Here is a 16,264-nt window from a genome sequence, read left to right as displayed (position 1 = left end):
TGACAGGATAACGAATAATACAATTTTACCAGAATGCCAATCTGTGTAAGTAATACTAATATACAATGAATCACTAAGATGATCCGATCGCGTGGTATAAACTTATGACGACATAATGGGAAAACATTGACAGCAAGAGGGAATGGTAATGTAGGCAGAGAACCGTCAAGAAAGGTTTGACATGACAAGAGAAACCAAAATCCATTTATCCGGATCATGTCAAAAGCAGATACAGTCAATCGATGGGCATGTATGACAAGATGAACATTTGAAAGTTCAAATAAAAGTCCATATTTGATGAATTTTAAAGTAACCATTTGACTAAATCCACTTGTGAAATATATATTAACCTTAAAAATTATAAGTTAAAATTTGAGACGGTATGTTCAAACGAGCACTAACTTTGCGATTTAATTTTTCCCATCATTTATTCATTTATTCATTTCAAATTACATTTGTACACATATTCACCAAAATATTATGGCTTTTAAGGCTGTGCCCGTGTTAAGCCATAAAAATTAATCATCATCATCTTTCCCTTTCCGAACCATATGGTGTATAGGGCACTGAATTGGTGCGCCAATCGCACCGTATCTTGACCATTTTTTGCTACATGAAGGATCATGATAATCAGTCTTACGCTTCAGGTACCAGTCCAGGGGCTATGAAATATTCTCGTGTGAAAACACCCTTTAAATAAATATTCCATGTCAACCATGTCGGGAATCAAACCCGAGACCTCTTGCATGGTAGGCAAACGCGCTAACCTTTACACCACGAGGCCGACTAATAATAACTAACAAAAAAAAAGTTAATTAATAATTACAAATGATACAATTTAAAAAAAACCAAATACAATGAATAACATGGAATACTTTTATAAAAATGATAACATATGTTACAACAAAAAAAAATCATCCAAATAAAAGAAATAACAATAAAAACATATAAAAGTAATATAAAATAAATCATGACTTTGAAGTCACAAACATAAACCTGTTTACAAAATAGTTATATCATTAAAATTAAGGAATATGTAGTACAAAAATTCAATTTTAATAATAATTTACGTATGGTATATAAAGTATAAATTAAAATAAATAATGAAGTAACAAAATAACGGTCTAAATAATATAAAACATAGAACGAAACATCAAACTTTATAAAGAAGGAAAGTAAAAAGGGTTAAAATAAATTATTCAATGACATCGGGAATTAACGCGTGTGTTATAATGTAATAAATCAAATCACAATGTTGGGTTTTTGTTTTCTAATTGCTGGCAATCTTCTTTATAGCGTCTATTTTCGTCCGCTAGGTTGCAATCCGTAATCCCGCCTAAAATGGCATTCACATTTTGACAGTTCGACTCTCGTTGAATTACTTGATTATTTCCGTTATAATTTGCATTATTTACGGTCAAATGCCAACAACTGGTCCATGGTCTATGTTTAATTTCATTTATTTATTTATAACATTTTTGTTGTAATCGCTTTTTTTTATTGAATGAAATGGATTTTAGTAGGTATTTGCAACTGGTATTTATTTCTCACTTCTTAACCAAATAAAATGTTGAAATAATGCTCTTATGTCAGATATTTTAAACAACTGATACATTTAACTTTTAATTGAAATTAAATTATTCATTTTCATTTTAATCCATTTACGGACTAAGTCTATTGTGAACACGTTATGTTGGCTTATTAAATTGAAACGAAACAATCATATACTAACATAAAACCAGAAATAAAACGATACATGAAAAATCAATACAGTAGACAAACATTACGGGATCCAGGTTGATCACACTGAGCAACAAAAAAAGCTTTTTTTGTCTCAGAATAAAGAATATATGATAGTGTTTTACTCTGTATAATGATATTAGTTTTTCCCCATCACGCAAGGTTTCCAAAAAACAAGCATTTATAATTTCAAACATTTCAACACTTTCTGCATTCTTAACTGCTTGATATTCAAGCATTTTGACTTTCCTTAAGAATAAATTCTCTAACGGATTCAATATATCCTCAAACTTTTCATCATTCAGAAACTTCTATTTGAAGAATCGGGAGTATTGTCAATGGCTTGACGAAATTTTGTGGGTGATGGAGAAATTTCAAATGATAATTTTAAAACAAAAAAAAGCACTTTATTACGTCCATTTATTGGTATATGATACAAAAAGCATGTTGACCACTATTATACATAGATAAGGAATTTGTTTAATTTATAATTAGTATTTATATTTTGCTCCTAGTTATAATACCTGTTATTTAAAAAATATATGCATAAAATATATACACACATAAATGTTAACATAAATCATAAAAAAGGCATTATAGTTAATCTTTGACTACCGAATAATGGTCGGATAATCTCCGTGTCGCTAATGGCTAGTTCTTTCTGTCCAGGACGATGACGGCAATATGCTTCGTGTGCAACCTGCCGATCCTGTCCCACCAGGTGGGTCTGGTGTGGTCAGGCGGGAATGGCTGGGACGACATGGTGCGCGAGCAGCTGGAAGAGAGCACCATCCGCCAGCGGCTGGGCGGCCGGCGCGACTCTTCGGCCCAGGTCTGCTGCGTGTCGCCGCCCGCGGACTCGTCCCCGCCCAGGCCAGGTAAGTCATCTTTCTTGGTCATTGCGGCCAAGCGAAACATTTCGGTGACTTGTAATAAGGACGTCGATGAGAGAAAGTAACTAAACAAGCTAAATGTACACAGTCAGTTTTATAAATCTATTACTGAAGATGTCATCTTGCTTACCCACCATATACCTTACACTGCATCTGAGGATTTAAGTCTGTGAACGATGTTTAAAAAAAACTCACTCTTGTCTACTTGACATTCCATTTTGAAGGCTTTTTATCAACTAAAATTATAAATGTAACGGTAAAGCAATCACAACATCTTGTAGGGCAATTTTTTTTCATTTAAATTACTTACAAGCTTCACCATTTTGTTTTATTTATGGCGCTTGTTTTTAATTTTTTGTAAAAAACGGATACAACTTTTAATAACACCAAACTATTAACGTACATGAAAATTGCCTTTAACAACATGAAAAAAGCAAATATGACAAAAAATAAAATACGCTTCATGTATTTTATTCTGAAGTTCACGCATTTAAAGTTTATTTTAAGATGACACAAAAAAAATTATACATGAAACGCCAAAACAAATTAGCTTATGATAATGCAAAATAAAGAATAAAATTTATAAACAAAAATAGGTAGCAGTTATAAAAGAGTCAAAGTTTAAAAGATCGAGTGGTGTAATAGTCAGCGCGTTTGTCTACCATTCAAGAGGTCTCGGGTTCGATTCCCGACATGGTTGATATGAAATATTGATTAAAAAGGGTGTTTTTACACTAAAATATTTCATAGTCTCTGGACTGGTACCTGTGGCATCTTACCTTCATCTTACAAAAATGATCAAGATACGCTGATATTGGTGTACCAATGCAGTGCCCTATGCACAATTAGATGCAAAAAGGGAATAATGAATGAACGAACAGTTAAGTTTATGAAAACATGTTGAGAATATTTTAAAATAGAAGTAATTTAATAGTCCTTATTTACTTGTTACAAAGTGTAATTTAATATCTGAAAGAATAAAAAAATTAAAAGCACATACACATATATATATTAACAAAACAATAAAACCAGTAAAATACTTTGAATGGCTTCCCGGCAAAATCAGGTAATTGTGACTAGTACCTTTTAACCTAAATGCCAAAGAATTGTAAATCTTATCCTAATGGTGACATAAATATGCATCTTATTGATTTATTCCGACGGCTTACGCTTTTAACAAAGTATAAAATAATATTAAATAACAATTATAACTAAACAAAATACAAAACACCTGTACACAAGTGAAGAAAATATAGATACATAAAATTAGCAGAAAGTAAAGAACTAACTAAGGAAAATTAAACATGAAATTATAGCATTTTAATTATTGTACAGTACCTATATTCTTTTTTCACTCTTTTGTAATTGATTAGTGGCCCTTCTTTTTGCTCTTCGAATCTCATTTATAAGTTAGAGTGTTGTCACGTTAGTGGTTATTACCTTTATTAGATGGCATAATTATATTATGTAAAGTTTTTTTTCATTGTTTTGGCTAAGTACGTCTTTATATTTAAAAAATACGTACATAAATTATTAACTTAACCGTCAGTCATTTGAGTTTTTTTGCCGAGAAATTATTATCACTCAAACAAACAAACTTTGAGAGTTTAAATTTATATGCTCAAACCACCTTTTTACGTTTGGCGTGCTCTTGTTCACTTATGTGAGTAATTGAAGAAAATATAAGTACTATATCTACTCTACGTAAGGGTTTAAGCATCTCGGTAAAGTTCATACATATAGAGCAATAAAGTTTCGTGCGGTATTCTGTTCAACTTTCTAACTTAATAAATATTTATTCGACAATAAGCAGACAACAAGTTAAAGGGAGTCATTTGTTCTGCTAACAATGTCTCAGGTTATACATATTACATCCCTTGCCTTGCAATGTTAACACCCATGTTCATTTAAAAGTAAAACTGCAAACGTTATTTTTAAAATATAATGTAAAACGATTCTTGAGAGCATGTATTGTGTTTATTTTTGAAACGTTGCCTGAGTAAGAAATTTCAGTTAGAAATTCTTTTCCAGGCACACAGCGGAGACGTCGCTCGTCCCTCGCACAGCTGACAGACATCTTACGGGAATGGGGAGGGGGGCCCAAGGCCAAGGCCAGCAAGGCTCCCCTGTGCCGGCGGGAGACCTTGGCCGACCTTGCGCGCTCTCTTCCTTGGGGCCGTCAGACCACGACAGAACAGCCACCTACTCCCACTCCACCCGCTACTACTACTACTACTACAACCAACATATCTTTGCTCAGAAAACGTAGAGAGTCCAGCGCTGACTCTGGCATCAAATCGATGACTTCTAAATCCAGAAGAGACTCTCAACAAACTCAAATTTCGGAATTTAGATCTGATCTCGCCAAGCTTTGGTCGAGAAGAGAGAGTACGACTATCATTATCGGTAAAGATCCTAGAGAGAGAGAAAAAGATAGAGAAAAGGAAAGGGAAAAATGTAGAAGAGGATCCGGGGATTCCTCCCGAAGTGGGAGAAGGGATTCTAGAAGGGGAAGTGGTGAAAGCTACAAAAGCGGGAGAAGAGACTCGACTACGACGCCACCGCCTCCAAAAATAGTTGCGGCGCAAAAGAAAAGACGTGATTCTAGAACTGTTGGTGATATGCAACATTTCAGAGAACGTTCAGCTTTAGATTCTATTTCTCCAGCTTCTGGACAGAATGGTTCTATTAGCCCCACTCCACCACCTTCATTTAATATACAACAAGCGGCTGGTCCATCTTGTTCTATGCGATCTTCCGGTACAGGAACTTCGATGTCTCTACATCCTAACTCCGGACCATCTGTTACTCTCCAACCAAGCAGTGGACCTTCGCTCACTATACAACCTTCAGGTTCTCCTAATATAACTGTGGTTACTGTTCACACGGCACCCGGAAAACCAGCAACAAGTGATAGTAGTTGCCAAGCATTACCGCCTCCGACAATAATAATGTCCAGTGTGACGCCACCTCCTACATCCCCCACAGCTCCATCGACACAAGCTACAACCCCTACTATAAGTCACCCATTATTATCAAGTAGGAGAGATTCGACCACACAATGTGGTCACAGACTGACTCGAAGAGACTCTCGCTCACACGCTAGTCCCGATCGTTCTAGTAAAATGAGCAGGCTTCAAAGACAAGCTACTACTTACGACGAAAGCTGTCTGCCACCAGGCACTTGGGGGCGACGTGGTAGTCAACCGACATTAAGTCCCGATGTAGATGAATCTGGTAGAAAAGCTAGAAGAGATAGTCTGAGCCCGGACTCAGCATCACGAAGTAGACGTGATTCAAGAACGCACTTGAGTCCAGACAGAAGTACTGAAAGAGATTTGAGTCCAGTTGCTCGTAACAGAAGAGGTCGTCTCAGGAGACAATCCACATCGATAGCAGGAGGAAATAGAACTCCCATTCCTGGACAACCAAGATCTCCCGACTCCAGTAGTTGTAATTCTAGTCGAGATCCAAGTCCTTGTAATAGAGCTGTCCCACCTCCACCTCAGGAGCACCGCCCCGCTATAAGACGACAGTCAACTACTGAAGAAATCCTTATCGCTCGAGGGTTCAGGAGACAAAGTACAACCGAAGAGATGATCAGATGTAGAAACTTCCGAAGACAGAGTTCCCAGAGTGATGACAGTGGCAGATATCGCGGAAGAAGGGACTCCTGTGCACAAATCACCGATGGAACTATTGGCACCATGACAGTGGAGACAACGAGTACTTTCTTCGACTCCAGCACTCAAACTGGTAAGTTTTATTTTTCTCTGCTGTAACATTTGTTATTGATTTATTTTTATGTGTTAAATGTGTTTTGACAAAATCATTTATTATTTATTAAAATTATTTATTATTATTTTTATTTAATGAATATAACTGACAACACTGAATCTTTTTTAAATTAAAAAAAAATATATATATATTTCTAAAAAAATGATTTTTTTACGGTATGCGGCTCTGGGCCTCAATTATAAACGCTATCTTCATCGGTACATATCGAGACGGTTTACTTAATTTTTCTACTATCTTTATTGACCTCGGTGTGGCGAATTTCGATCCACCGACATGTCGATACGTGCTTTTATGGCGTCATGCGTCATCTCAAACGTCATATGATCAAATTCAACGAATAGATGGCGCTGAAACTTTACGTTTAATGCTCAAATATAATTATTTTAGTATTTTTCTTTCGTATTTTAAATAAGTTTCTGTAATAAAAAGCTGGTTCTTCAAAACGATTGAAAATTAAAATAAATTTCAATTAAAGCAAGAAGTGCTCGCTTGAACATGATTTTATATAACAATTGACAATTCTAAAGACGGTATACTTCTTGTCTATCTTTTTACTTTAGAATTAAAATGCCGGCTCTATGGGTTGGTTTAATAAATCAAAATAAATGAATTTATATTTTTTATAGTGCCAATATTTATAATTTATGATAATTTATTTGTAACTTTATATGCTTAGATATGTACCGACGGTTACTTGAGCTTTTAGAACTTATCGATATACTTACCTCAAAACATGAAAATACGAGATCGATGGTGTATTTTAGTGATCGCTCAGGAGAATTTGTCTTCAATTATATCGTCATAGTGACGGTATGTCACTTTAGTGGGTAAATATATGTACCGTGAGGTATGCGTCCCCTTGGTTCATATCGATGTTCCTGCCCAAAATTTAAAGATACAGGGGCAGGGGCTAGGTATCTTCGTAATCGCTCGATCTTCAAAATATTATAATGGTGAATGTGAGATTTTTGTATTTCGCCGATTGCAAATGCCCCAAGGTTATACAAAAATATAAAAAACATTCAAGTATTATTATTTGAAGGAAGTATTTTGCTAGGCAAATTAACGAAAGTTTTATCATCTCTGGAAGATTTTTTCCTGAAAATAATTTTGGAAAATTTTACATTAACTTTAATGTTTTTTTCAGTTTTTTATTTTATTTTTGTTTTATTTACATAAACGTCAAAAATGACTTTTACTTATACAAACAAATTTGGTATAATAAACGCATACCATACTTTTTACCTGAGATTTAGGAACAAAAATTTAACCTAAAAATTATATAACACATTAAAAAAAATTTAAAACATTTAAAAAATAAATGTAAAAATTGAATTATATAATAAAATATTTTAAAGGATAAATATAACAAGAAAATCATAAAGCACTATTTTATAAAAAACGCATACAATACTTTTTACCTAAGACTTAGAAACCAAAATTTTACCTAAAAAAAATACAACATATTCAGTAGAAGTATAATTTATTTTTTTTGATGTGAAAATCAAATTAAATAATAAAATATTTTACAGGATTAATAAAACAAAAAATCATAAAGCAACTGCATTGTTTCTGCCGCAGTGAGGCAGGTTGCACCATCTTGTCAAAACCAAGTGTCATTAACACCAGTGCCTCGATTATGAACGATATTTTCATCTGTATATATCGAGACGGTATACTTAACTTCTGTACTATCTGTATCTACCTCGGTATGTTCTACCTCCTTGTCATCGACATCATATGATCGAAACAAGCCAATGGAATGACCGCAAACAATTAGTCCGCGTTCCTTACGTCATTCATCATCAACATGAATTTGGCATGAATTTTGGAAATCACCTAGACGGTACACTTAACGATTGTTTGTAAGTATCTACCGGTCGACTACAAAGCCGTCTTCTTTAACGTTTCGATACAAACACTCGAAAAGATAGTAAAACAGATGGAAAAAATATAATAGCTAAATTGTTTTTTAAGAGTGGTAACTTTCTAGCGCCCAGATACTCTTATTTGTTAATAGGACAGAACCTAGCGACATTATTTTCACATCTAGGCGTTTGTTTTGTTAGAATGACAGTTACGTTGGAATTTAATTCGACTTCAAAACTTACTTATTTCTCTCTTATATTTTTAATAGACTTTTAAGAAAAAAAGTGCCAACCTCAAAACGATGAAAAATTTTAATAAATCATAATCAAAGGAAAAATTGCTCGGTAGAGCAATGTTTTTAACGCTTTCAATGCGTAGATGAACGTATCGAGGGGTTCTAGACCAGTCGGTATAAAATGATGTACTTACATCAAAACTTGATGAGGGGGGTATTGGTACTATACCTTTGTAGTCGGTCGGGATACTTTTATCTCCCCATATGACGCCATACTGAAGCTATGTCATTTTAGAGCGTAGATATGTGTACCGTGACGAACGCTTCCCCTTGATTCATATCGATGCACCTACCCAAAAGGGGGGGGGGGTCGGTAGTGTATCTTTATAATCACAAGAAGGAATTTATCTTCAACTATACCGTCAAGGTGAAGGTATGACGTCTTTATCTTCCCATCATAATCGAGGCCCTGAGTCTATTTAATACGGCATTACAAGTATATACTGTCCGTGAATTGTTTTTGTACTGAGTTTTGTTTTGAGTGTGTTTTGTCTGTAGGAAAAGATTTAAAATTGTAATATCAAGTAAATGGAATAATTTTTTTAAAGTATGAAAAATGAAAAAAGTACCTATGTTTAAAGATTGTTGTTACTGAACACAGAATATGTATTAATAAACAAAATTGAAATTTATCTTTCCGTGCTCCATATTGATTGAATAAGGGAGGTTCTCTGGTTTGATTGTCGGATTTTCATGCATTTTTTGGGATTTTTTTGTGAAAAGCAATTAAGAGATAGAACTTTGGAGTTTAAAAAATTTATTAATAAGTGTTTTAAGAGTATACAAATAAACTTTTAGTTAAAAATATTTATTAAAACAAAAGTAACTAGTTAGTTAGCGCTCTGAAGACACCTCCCTTTAAAAAATGGACGCTCACTCCCTCCACAAAATTAGCTAATTGGCTTATTTGAAAGTAAAAAAATTGGCGGTGTTTTAATTTGTAAGCTTATATCTACAAAATGGACTATTATGAAAAGAAAATATTTATAATTGGATTTTTGACAGATTTTGGAACAAAGAACTCGAATTTCATTTAGTCTATATATGTTGAGTCGACTCTATAAATTTAAAGGGTATCGGCCAAGCCATTCTCAAGATATAATGGAGGAAAGTTTGAAAAACATAGTATGGAGAAAAACACCTTTGAAGTTTCAAATGCAGTTACAACTCATACCAACGCTCCGAATACCTGCCTCTTCTAACCGCTGTATCTTTATAATGGCTTCAAATTTAAAAAAATCACTTAAACATATTTAAGATATATTGAGAAAACAATTTATGAAAAAAAAAACGAGTTTTTGAACCCATCAAACCAGAAAACCCCCTAATACCGTATTCGTTCGAATATAACACGGCCTCGAATATAACGCGGCCTATACTTTATTTGGAGCAAGAATGAAAGAAAAAAAGTACTAATCTTTAAACGAATATAACGTAAAATATTTTTTTTAGAAAAACATTTTGGGTAAAAAACATCGAGTTATATTTGGGGTAATATAGAAATAGAAATTTTAGACGTGATGGAGAAACATTTTATAAAAATTCGATAGAAGTCAAGGCATTACCAGGGATTATATTATTCTTTCATTGGCTGGTTTATATAATCATTTTATAGCCCTAATTTATGTTTTCTATGATTATGTTTTTTCTGTTTTAAAAAAAAAATGTAAATATAAAATTTTGTAATATTTTCAAACCATTTTCTTATCTAAACTAAACATTGCTTTATATAATGTATTTGTGATAAAAGTTTTATTAAATTAACTACCCACGTATTTGAACTATATATTGTCCGAGCTGAACCAGGCAATGCTTTGCTTTTGCTAGATTTGAGTACATACTTGTAAATAGATTCGCGAACACAATCTAAAGTTTGATATAAATTATTGTATTTACTCCAAAAGATATAAAAGGATATATTATTATTTTTGTGTTTTGGTTTATGAAAATTGTAATTACAGAGAATTTTCATAAATAGGTATTCGAACTTTTTTTCTGTCACTGCATGTCAGATCTTTTGTTAAAATACACAAAATCGACGTTTCGTTTTCATTTTCCGCACTGTATTTTTTTTAACAAGGGAATCAGAATAAAATTGTCTGTATCGGAACGCTTTGTATTTTTCAAAAACCGTTTTATTTTTATACTGTGCGCCCAAAGACAGCAGATAAAACTGGTTCTAGTTTCCATAATAACTATTTTTATAAAAACAAAAAACGGGACACCCAATGGTAAATATCTATAGTGCGTAAAAATTCACTGCTGAAGTTAGCATTTTTATGTTACATTAGCATTTTTTACATGAAAAAGTAGCTCCTTCCAAAATCTAGAAGAAAAAAGAAATAGCTAAAAAATAATGTACAATGTTGAGGAATGGAAAGTGTTATCTCCTGAAAAAAACGAAGTAAAAGACCATGATCAGAAAGGTAAATGAAATTCTAAGCTTTACATATTATAATGAAGTGAGAGAGATCGTAGATGAGATATTGTTGCTATTTTTCTAATTAATATGAATTGTCCATGTCAACTGTCTGTTTATTGTGAGTCTTGAGTATTTAATGCGTTCGCTTTCAATAAGCCGTCCATCGTTTATGTGAGCATCTATTTTATGGTATTATTTTCTCAATTAAAAAAACCGTTTATAATATTTCTTTTTTTTTCACTAAGTGTAAGTAAGTTTATGTTGGTCCATTTATTCAACATATTAAGACTTTTGTTTATTTCTTTGTTTGTTAATGCGTCCGTTTGCTTTTTGTATAATAGTCTTATGTTGTAAGCATACATTATATTTATTCCTGTAAAATTAAAAATTGTCATATATAAAATAAGTCGTTCGTATATAAAATATATATCAGTGGACCAAAATAGACTTTTTAATTTTTTATGCAAGTTTGGTTGATGATGATGACTACTTTCTGATTATTTTTAATATTGTATTTCTTTTACGCATAATTTAATATTTTTTTGGGTTTTTAATTATTTATTCTACTCTTAAAGTGAAAAAGGTAAACATGTTTTTCTGTCAGTTGTATACTTTTTTGCGTTCACGTGAAAATAGCAATTGAAAATGTTCAAATAATGGAGATTTCTCCGGCTCGGTAGTGTCGCTAAATTACCTCGATACATCAACCTCCTTTAATCTGTGGAGATGAGGAGGAACACCTCTCTCTTATCCAAGTTCCGAACAATTTGGAGAAGAGTGTGATCACAAGTGTAACAAGCAAACATTGTTTCATTCCGCTAAGTGCTCGATTGAATTTTTTCAATCCCTTTAAAAAAAAAATTATTTAAAATTTTTTAAATTTATTTATTCCACATAAACCATTATATTGTTTCTTTTTTATATAAACACTACACGGGCATAACCCTTGTCAAGAAATTAATTAACATTATTTTTATTTTATGTTCTAGCACATGATAAATATAATATATTACAATAAATAACACTGTATTGACAAAAGCACAAAACATTAATAGCAGACTTGCAACAATAATTCCGAGTTCGAATAGACTACTTTTTTGGTGGAGTGACCATCTCAAGGCAGTTTTCAGGACCCAAATTCAGAAGCCATTTTTTAACAAATAAATAAAATCTTTGTTTATTTATATTCAATTTTAAATGAAGAGGTAGAGTGTTGTAAATTTTGGGAGCAAGATACACGTAACTTCTCTGACCAAACGATGTTGTAATTTTAGGTGGCACCTATAGTTGTCTCTATTTTTATATTATTTCATAGATTGTATTATATTTGCTGCCACTATTTTTATGTGTGTGAACGAGAAGTGCCCTAGCGTACAGTTGCCTGACGTCCAGAACACCTTCTTGTTCAAACACCTCCGTTGTCGGTGTTCTGATAGGGACCCCAAGCAGAGCCTTGAGTACATACTTTTGTGCTATTTTCAAATAATAAATAAATGAACATCAAATCGTTACGCAGTAAATGATGAAAAATCAGTGATAAACTATAGCATGGAAAATTGGGTGTGTAAATTGAATTGAAAAACTATGAAATCAGAAATTTTACACCTTTTAACCATTGGATTCTTATTAAAATGTTAATTAACTAAGTATTCTATGTTTGATGAATTAAATTTTTCAAAAATAAAACTTGTGTTCTTTGAAGTTAGATAAAATCTAATGATGCATAGAAAAATAAATTTTAGTGAAAAATTGTATTCGGTCTTAAAATAAGTAACTTTTATTTTTTTTTCGAATTGAGGAGAATAAGAGAACACGAAAAACTAGTCAATAATGTATTCTCCTTCATTATTTTACAACAAATTAGTAAATTATTCATAGCATCACTGGGAAAATATAGCAACCAGCTCCGGCAACTTTATTCCTTTATTCAATTGAACGCAAACAGAAAGAGGCGTCGAAAATGCTTACTTGTATCTACTTGACATACCATATTGAAGGCTTGAAATCAAATAAAATAATATAAGTAACGTTAACGCAAATACAGAATCTTGTATGGCAGAAAATGTTCATTTGAATTACGTATATTATTTACCAGTTTGTTTTTCCTTTGGTGTGGTTTTTAAATTTAAAAAAAAAACGGATTCAACTTATGTTAACACCTTATATATAACCACTTACCGATTTTGGTTGAAAAAGTTTAGTCGCATTTAACTGTTTAGTTTGCTTCAGGAGTTTTTTAGTTGATGTAAGATAAAGGAGGTCATATACTCAGTTTAACATTTGATTTTGCTGTTTTTTTAGTCTCGTTATGTTATTTTACTTTCATGTTTGTCATAGTTGTTATAAATAACATATTCCAAATTTTACGTAAGCTTTATACATTAGATATTTTTCAATATTTGTATATTTGGAGTTTTTGATTTTGATGTCGCCACTTTGCTATTTTTTTTTTATTTTTCAAAGAAATATTAGCGTTTTTAACATTTACCCAAGTATTTCAATTTTGGTGACCATTTCAAAGAGTTGTAAATAAATCACTTTTAGAAAATAGAAATCAAGTTGGTGAGTCCGCAACACTAGCCACGGAACCACAGCCCGATTAAATTATTGATATGAATTGTCCATGTCAATTGTCTGTCTATTGTTGGTCCTGTGTATTTAATAAGTTCAATTTCAATTAGTCGTTCATCATTTATGGAAGAATCTATTTTATGACACTTTTATCTAGATTCAAAATTGACCATATTACGTTTTTTCCTTTAGTGTAAGTTTACATTTAAGTGTAATTAGTGTCCTGACGAAGACACGAAAACACCCTTTTGAATAAATATTTCATATCAAATATGTCGGAAATCGAACCCGAGACCTCTTGCATGGTAAGCAAACACGTTGACCATTACACCACGAGACCAACAAATACATACACAGCCGACACATATAAAAATGCATATTTAATACCATGGAATCTATTTAAAACTAGTAAATTAGAAGATTTATACGCAGCGCCCTCTGGTTAGAATAGTCTCCATATAACAAGGCCCAGCCTGTTCCAAAAATTAATTTTGTTTGACTTAGTTAATAAAAAATATATATTTAGGTATATGTAGAGCTTATGCAGCCGTGGATAGATCTTCTCAAATAATAATTGTTATCGTCTATGCGACGTTCGGGGTTTTAGAACCTTAATTATGTCATTACTGATTATTTCACAGGTCCAATTAGACATTTTTGTTTCAACTTGATATTTTTCACTTTTGCTATCGATCATTAGAATTTTCCCTACAAAATACCAGATATTTTTTTCGTTTGAAATAACGTTAATGCAAAGCTTCCATACTTAATGCCTAGTGTTTTTGTCTGCTCAACGGAATATGAAACCTGTTTACGTAAATTTTTAACAGCATTTAATGTATTTTTGGCTTTAGCTGGACCAACAGCAGTAATCGAAATATTTGAGAGCCTTTCTTTGAGAGCATTATTATTTTGTTGTGGTTGAGTTTTCAAATGTTTTTCATTTTTTAGTGTTTTTATATTTTCATCCTTAATATTTCTTTGTTGTTTCCCTATTGTAGTCTTGGTTCAGCCATAAGGTGGAGATTTGCTATGTTCTGTTTTGTTTGGATTCATTGTAGAAAATGTAGATTTGCAGTGAAAAATTGATCCTACAAAAATAACAAACACGCCTTATATCTCTACAAAGTATGCAGTATCATGGAATAAACTCTTTTAAAAATCGAAGAATAATGTTAGACCAGGTATTTTTATACAAATTTATAAACAATTAAATTGATTCTCCTGACCTTTTTAAAAGACTTCCATTTCATGTCCCATCTAGACCGACAAGACAAAATTTTCTGTTTTACACGGAAAACGCGTCAACAAACTATTAAAAATAATCTAAAATACCAAGAATATGCGACCAATATAACAAAATATTTATCGAGGCTGCTATTTTTTATGACAATTTATGTAAATTTAGGTCAAAAATTATAGAAATATTGAGAGAAGCCGATATTTAATTTATTATTATTAATAAATAATAAAAAAATATTGCTTTTCTTTTACATTTATATATAACATAAAATACTAAAAAAGACTCTATTTTATGTACATACTGCTTGTTTACCAAAAAAAAAACAAACAAGAAAATTTTCTTCACAAAGTAAATTCCAAAAATTGAAACTGAACAAATTGATTCTCATTTGGATCAGACAGGCGCGAGGTGAGTGAATATGCGGTCGACCGGTTGATCGCGGTCGACGCTTTGGCCACCCATGGTACACAGTCACGCACTGTTTATATATACTAGTATTTTTGTCAAATTATCATCATGTCAAACTGTGTTTTTTTTCTCTTCGCTCGCGTGTTCGAAATTTTCAGGCCCCCGAGATGACTTTATCTGGCGTGCTACCTGTTACGTTTAAAGGTATTCTTAGATACGATCTACGTAATAGGATCCCATTTGTGGCTTGTCAGAGTAATCTCTCCTTGCATTGTTACTCGTATTACCCCTTAAGGGAAGAATTATGTTTGTTCGTAATGTTCAACAATTAGTGGTTAAGCATTTTGTTCAGATAAAGGCTGGATTTATAACCGCTTTAATAACATCTGTGTAATCTAATGTTCGGAAATCTATATGAAAATAACATAAGTACACAACTAAAGAGCTCAATTAATTTAGTAATACTTACAAAATGATAAAATCTTTATGAATCATTATATTAATATTTTGGTACATGCAATATAAGAAAACAAAATTTTGTTTAAATAATTAATATACGCTATTATATACGGTGTTTAGGGCCAGATCGCGAAACGTCAGAGGAATATTCCTATAGTAAACGTAAAAAATAACCCAATTACATATTTTAAAAATTGCAAATACAAATTAAATGTTCAAATTTCATTATGAATATCATGGTAGTATTTATAAAATTATTTCATAATATTTCGAGTTTTCTGCGAAATTATTATGACGCATATTGTAACGATTATATTTCATCTTGCCCCATTTAAGCAGCGAGTAAGTAAGCACGGGTCCAAATAATATTTTTTTGGTACGTTAAAATTCAAACATTGCAATACCACGTCAGACCGGGCATTTTTGAAAAGCTAAGACCGCCCGTGACAAGCGAAATTCGTGAATAAACGTGCAACTTAATAAAATCTTAGATGTAGTTTTTTTTATACCGTGGGAGCATCGATGCCTTACGGCATGTAAGTACTATGTAATTGAATTTGCAATTG

The 16,264-nt window shown here is 32.3% G+C and overlaps 1 protein-coding gene across 1 annotated transcript in view; it reads left to right on the top strand.

The window, feature by feature from the left end:
• Window positions 1–2,500: 2,500 nt before the first annotated feature.
• Window positions 2,501–16,264, top strand: part of LOC148272974 (uncharacterized) — a gene marked incomplete at its 3' end in the record, with an annotated part of 152,908 nt that continues 139,144 nt past the window's right edge. The window contains exons 1-2 of the mRNA XM_088239320.1: window positions 2,501–2,618; window positions 4,665–6,389. Coding sequence (XP_088095446.1) covers window positions 2,501–2,618; window positions 4,665–6,389 — 1,843 coding nt within the window. The remainder of the gene's footprint in view (window positions 2,619–4,664; window positions 6,390–16,264) is intronic.

The sequence above is a fragment of the Micrasema longulum genome, unplaced genomic scaffold (assembly GCF_059751315.1).
Source record: "Micrasema longulum isolate JH-2025_06_02 unplaced genomic scaffold, ASM5975131v1 h1tg002133l, whole genome shotgun sequence".
Taxonomy (NCBI): Eukaryota; Metazoa; Arthropoda; class Insecta; order Trichoptera; family Brachycentridae; genus Micrasema; species Micrasema longulum.
The sequence above is the reverse complement of the archived record's forward strand: the minus strand, read 5'-3'. Positions and strand labels throughout refer to the sequence as shown.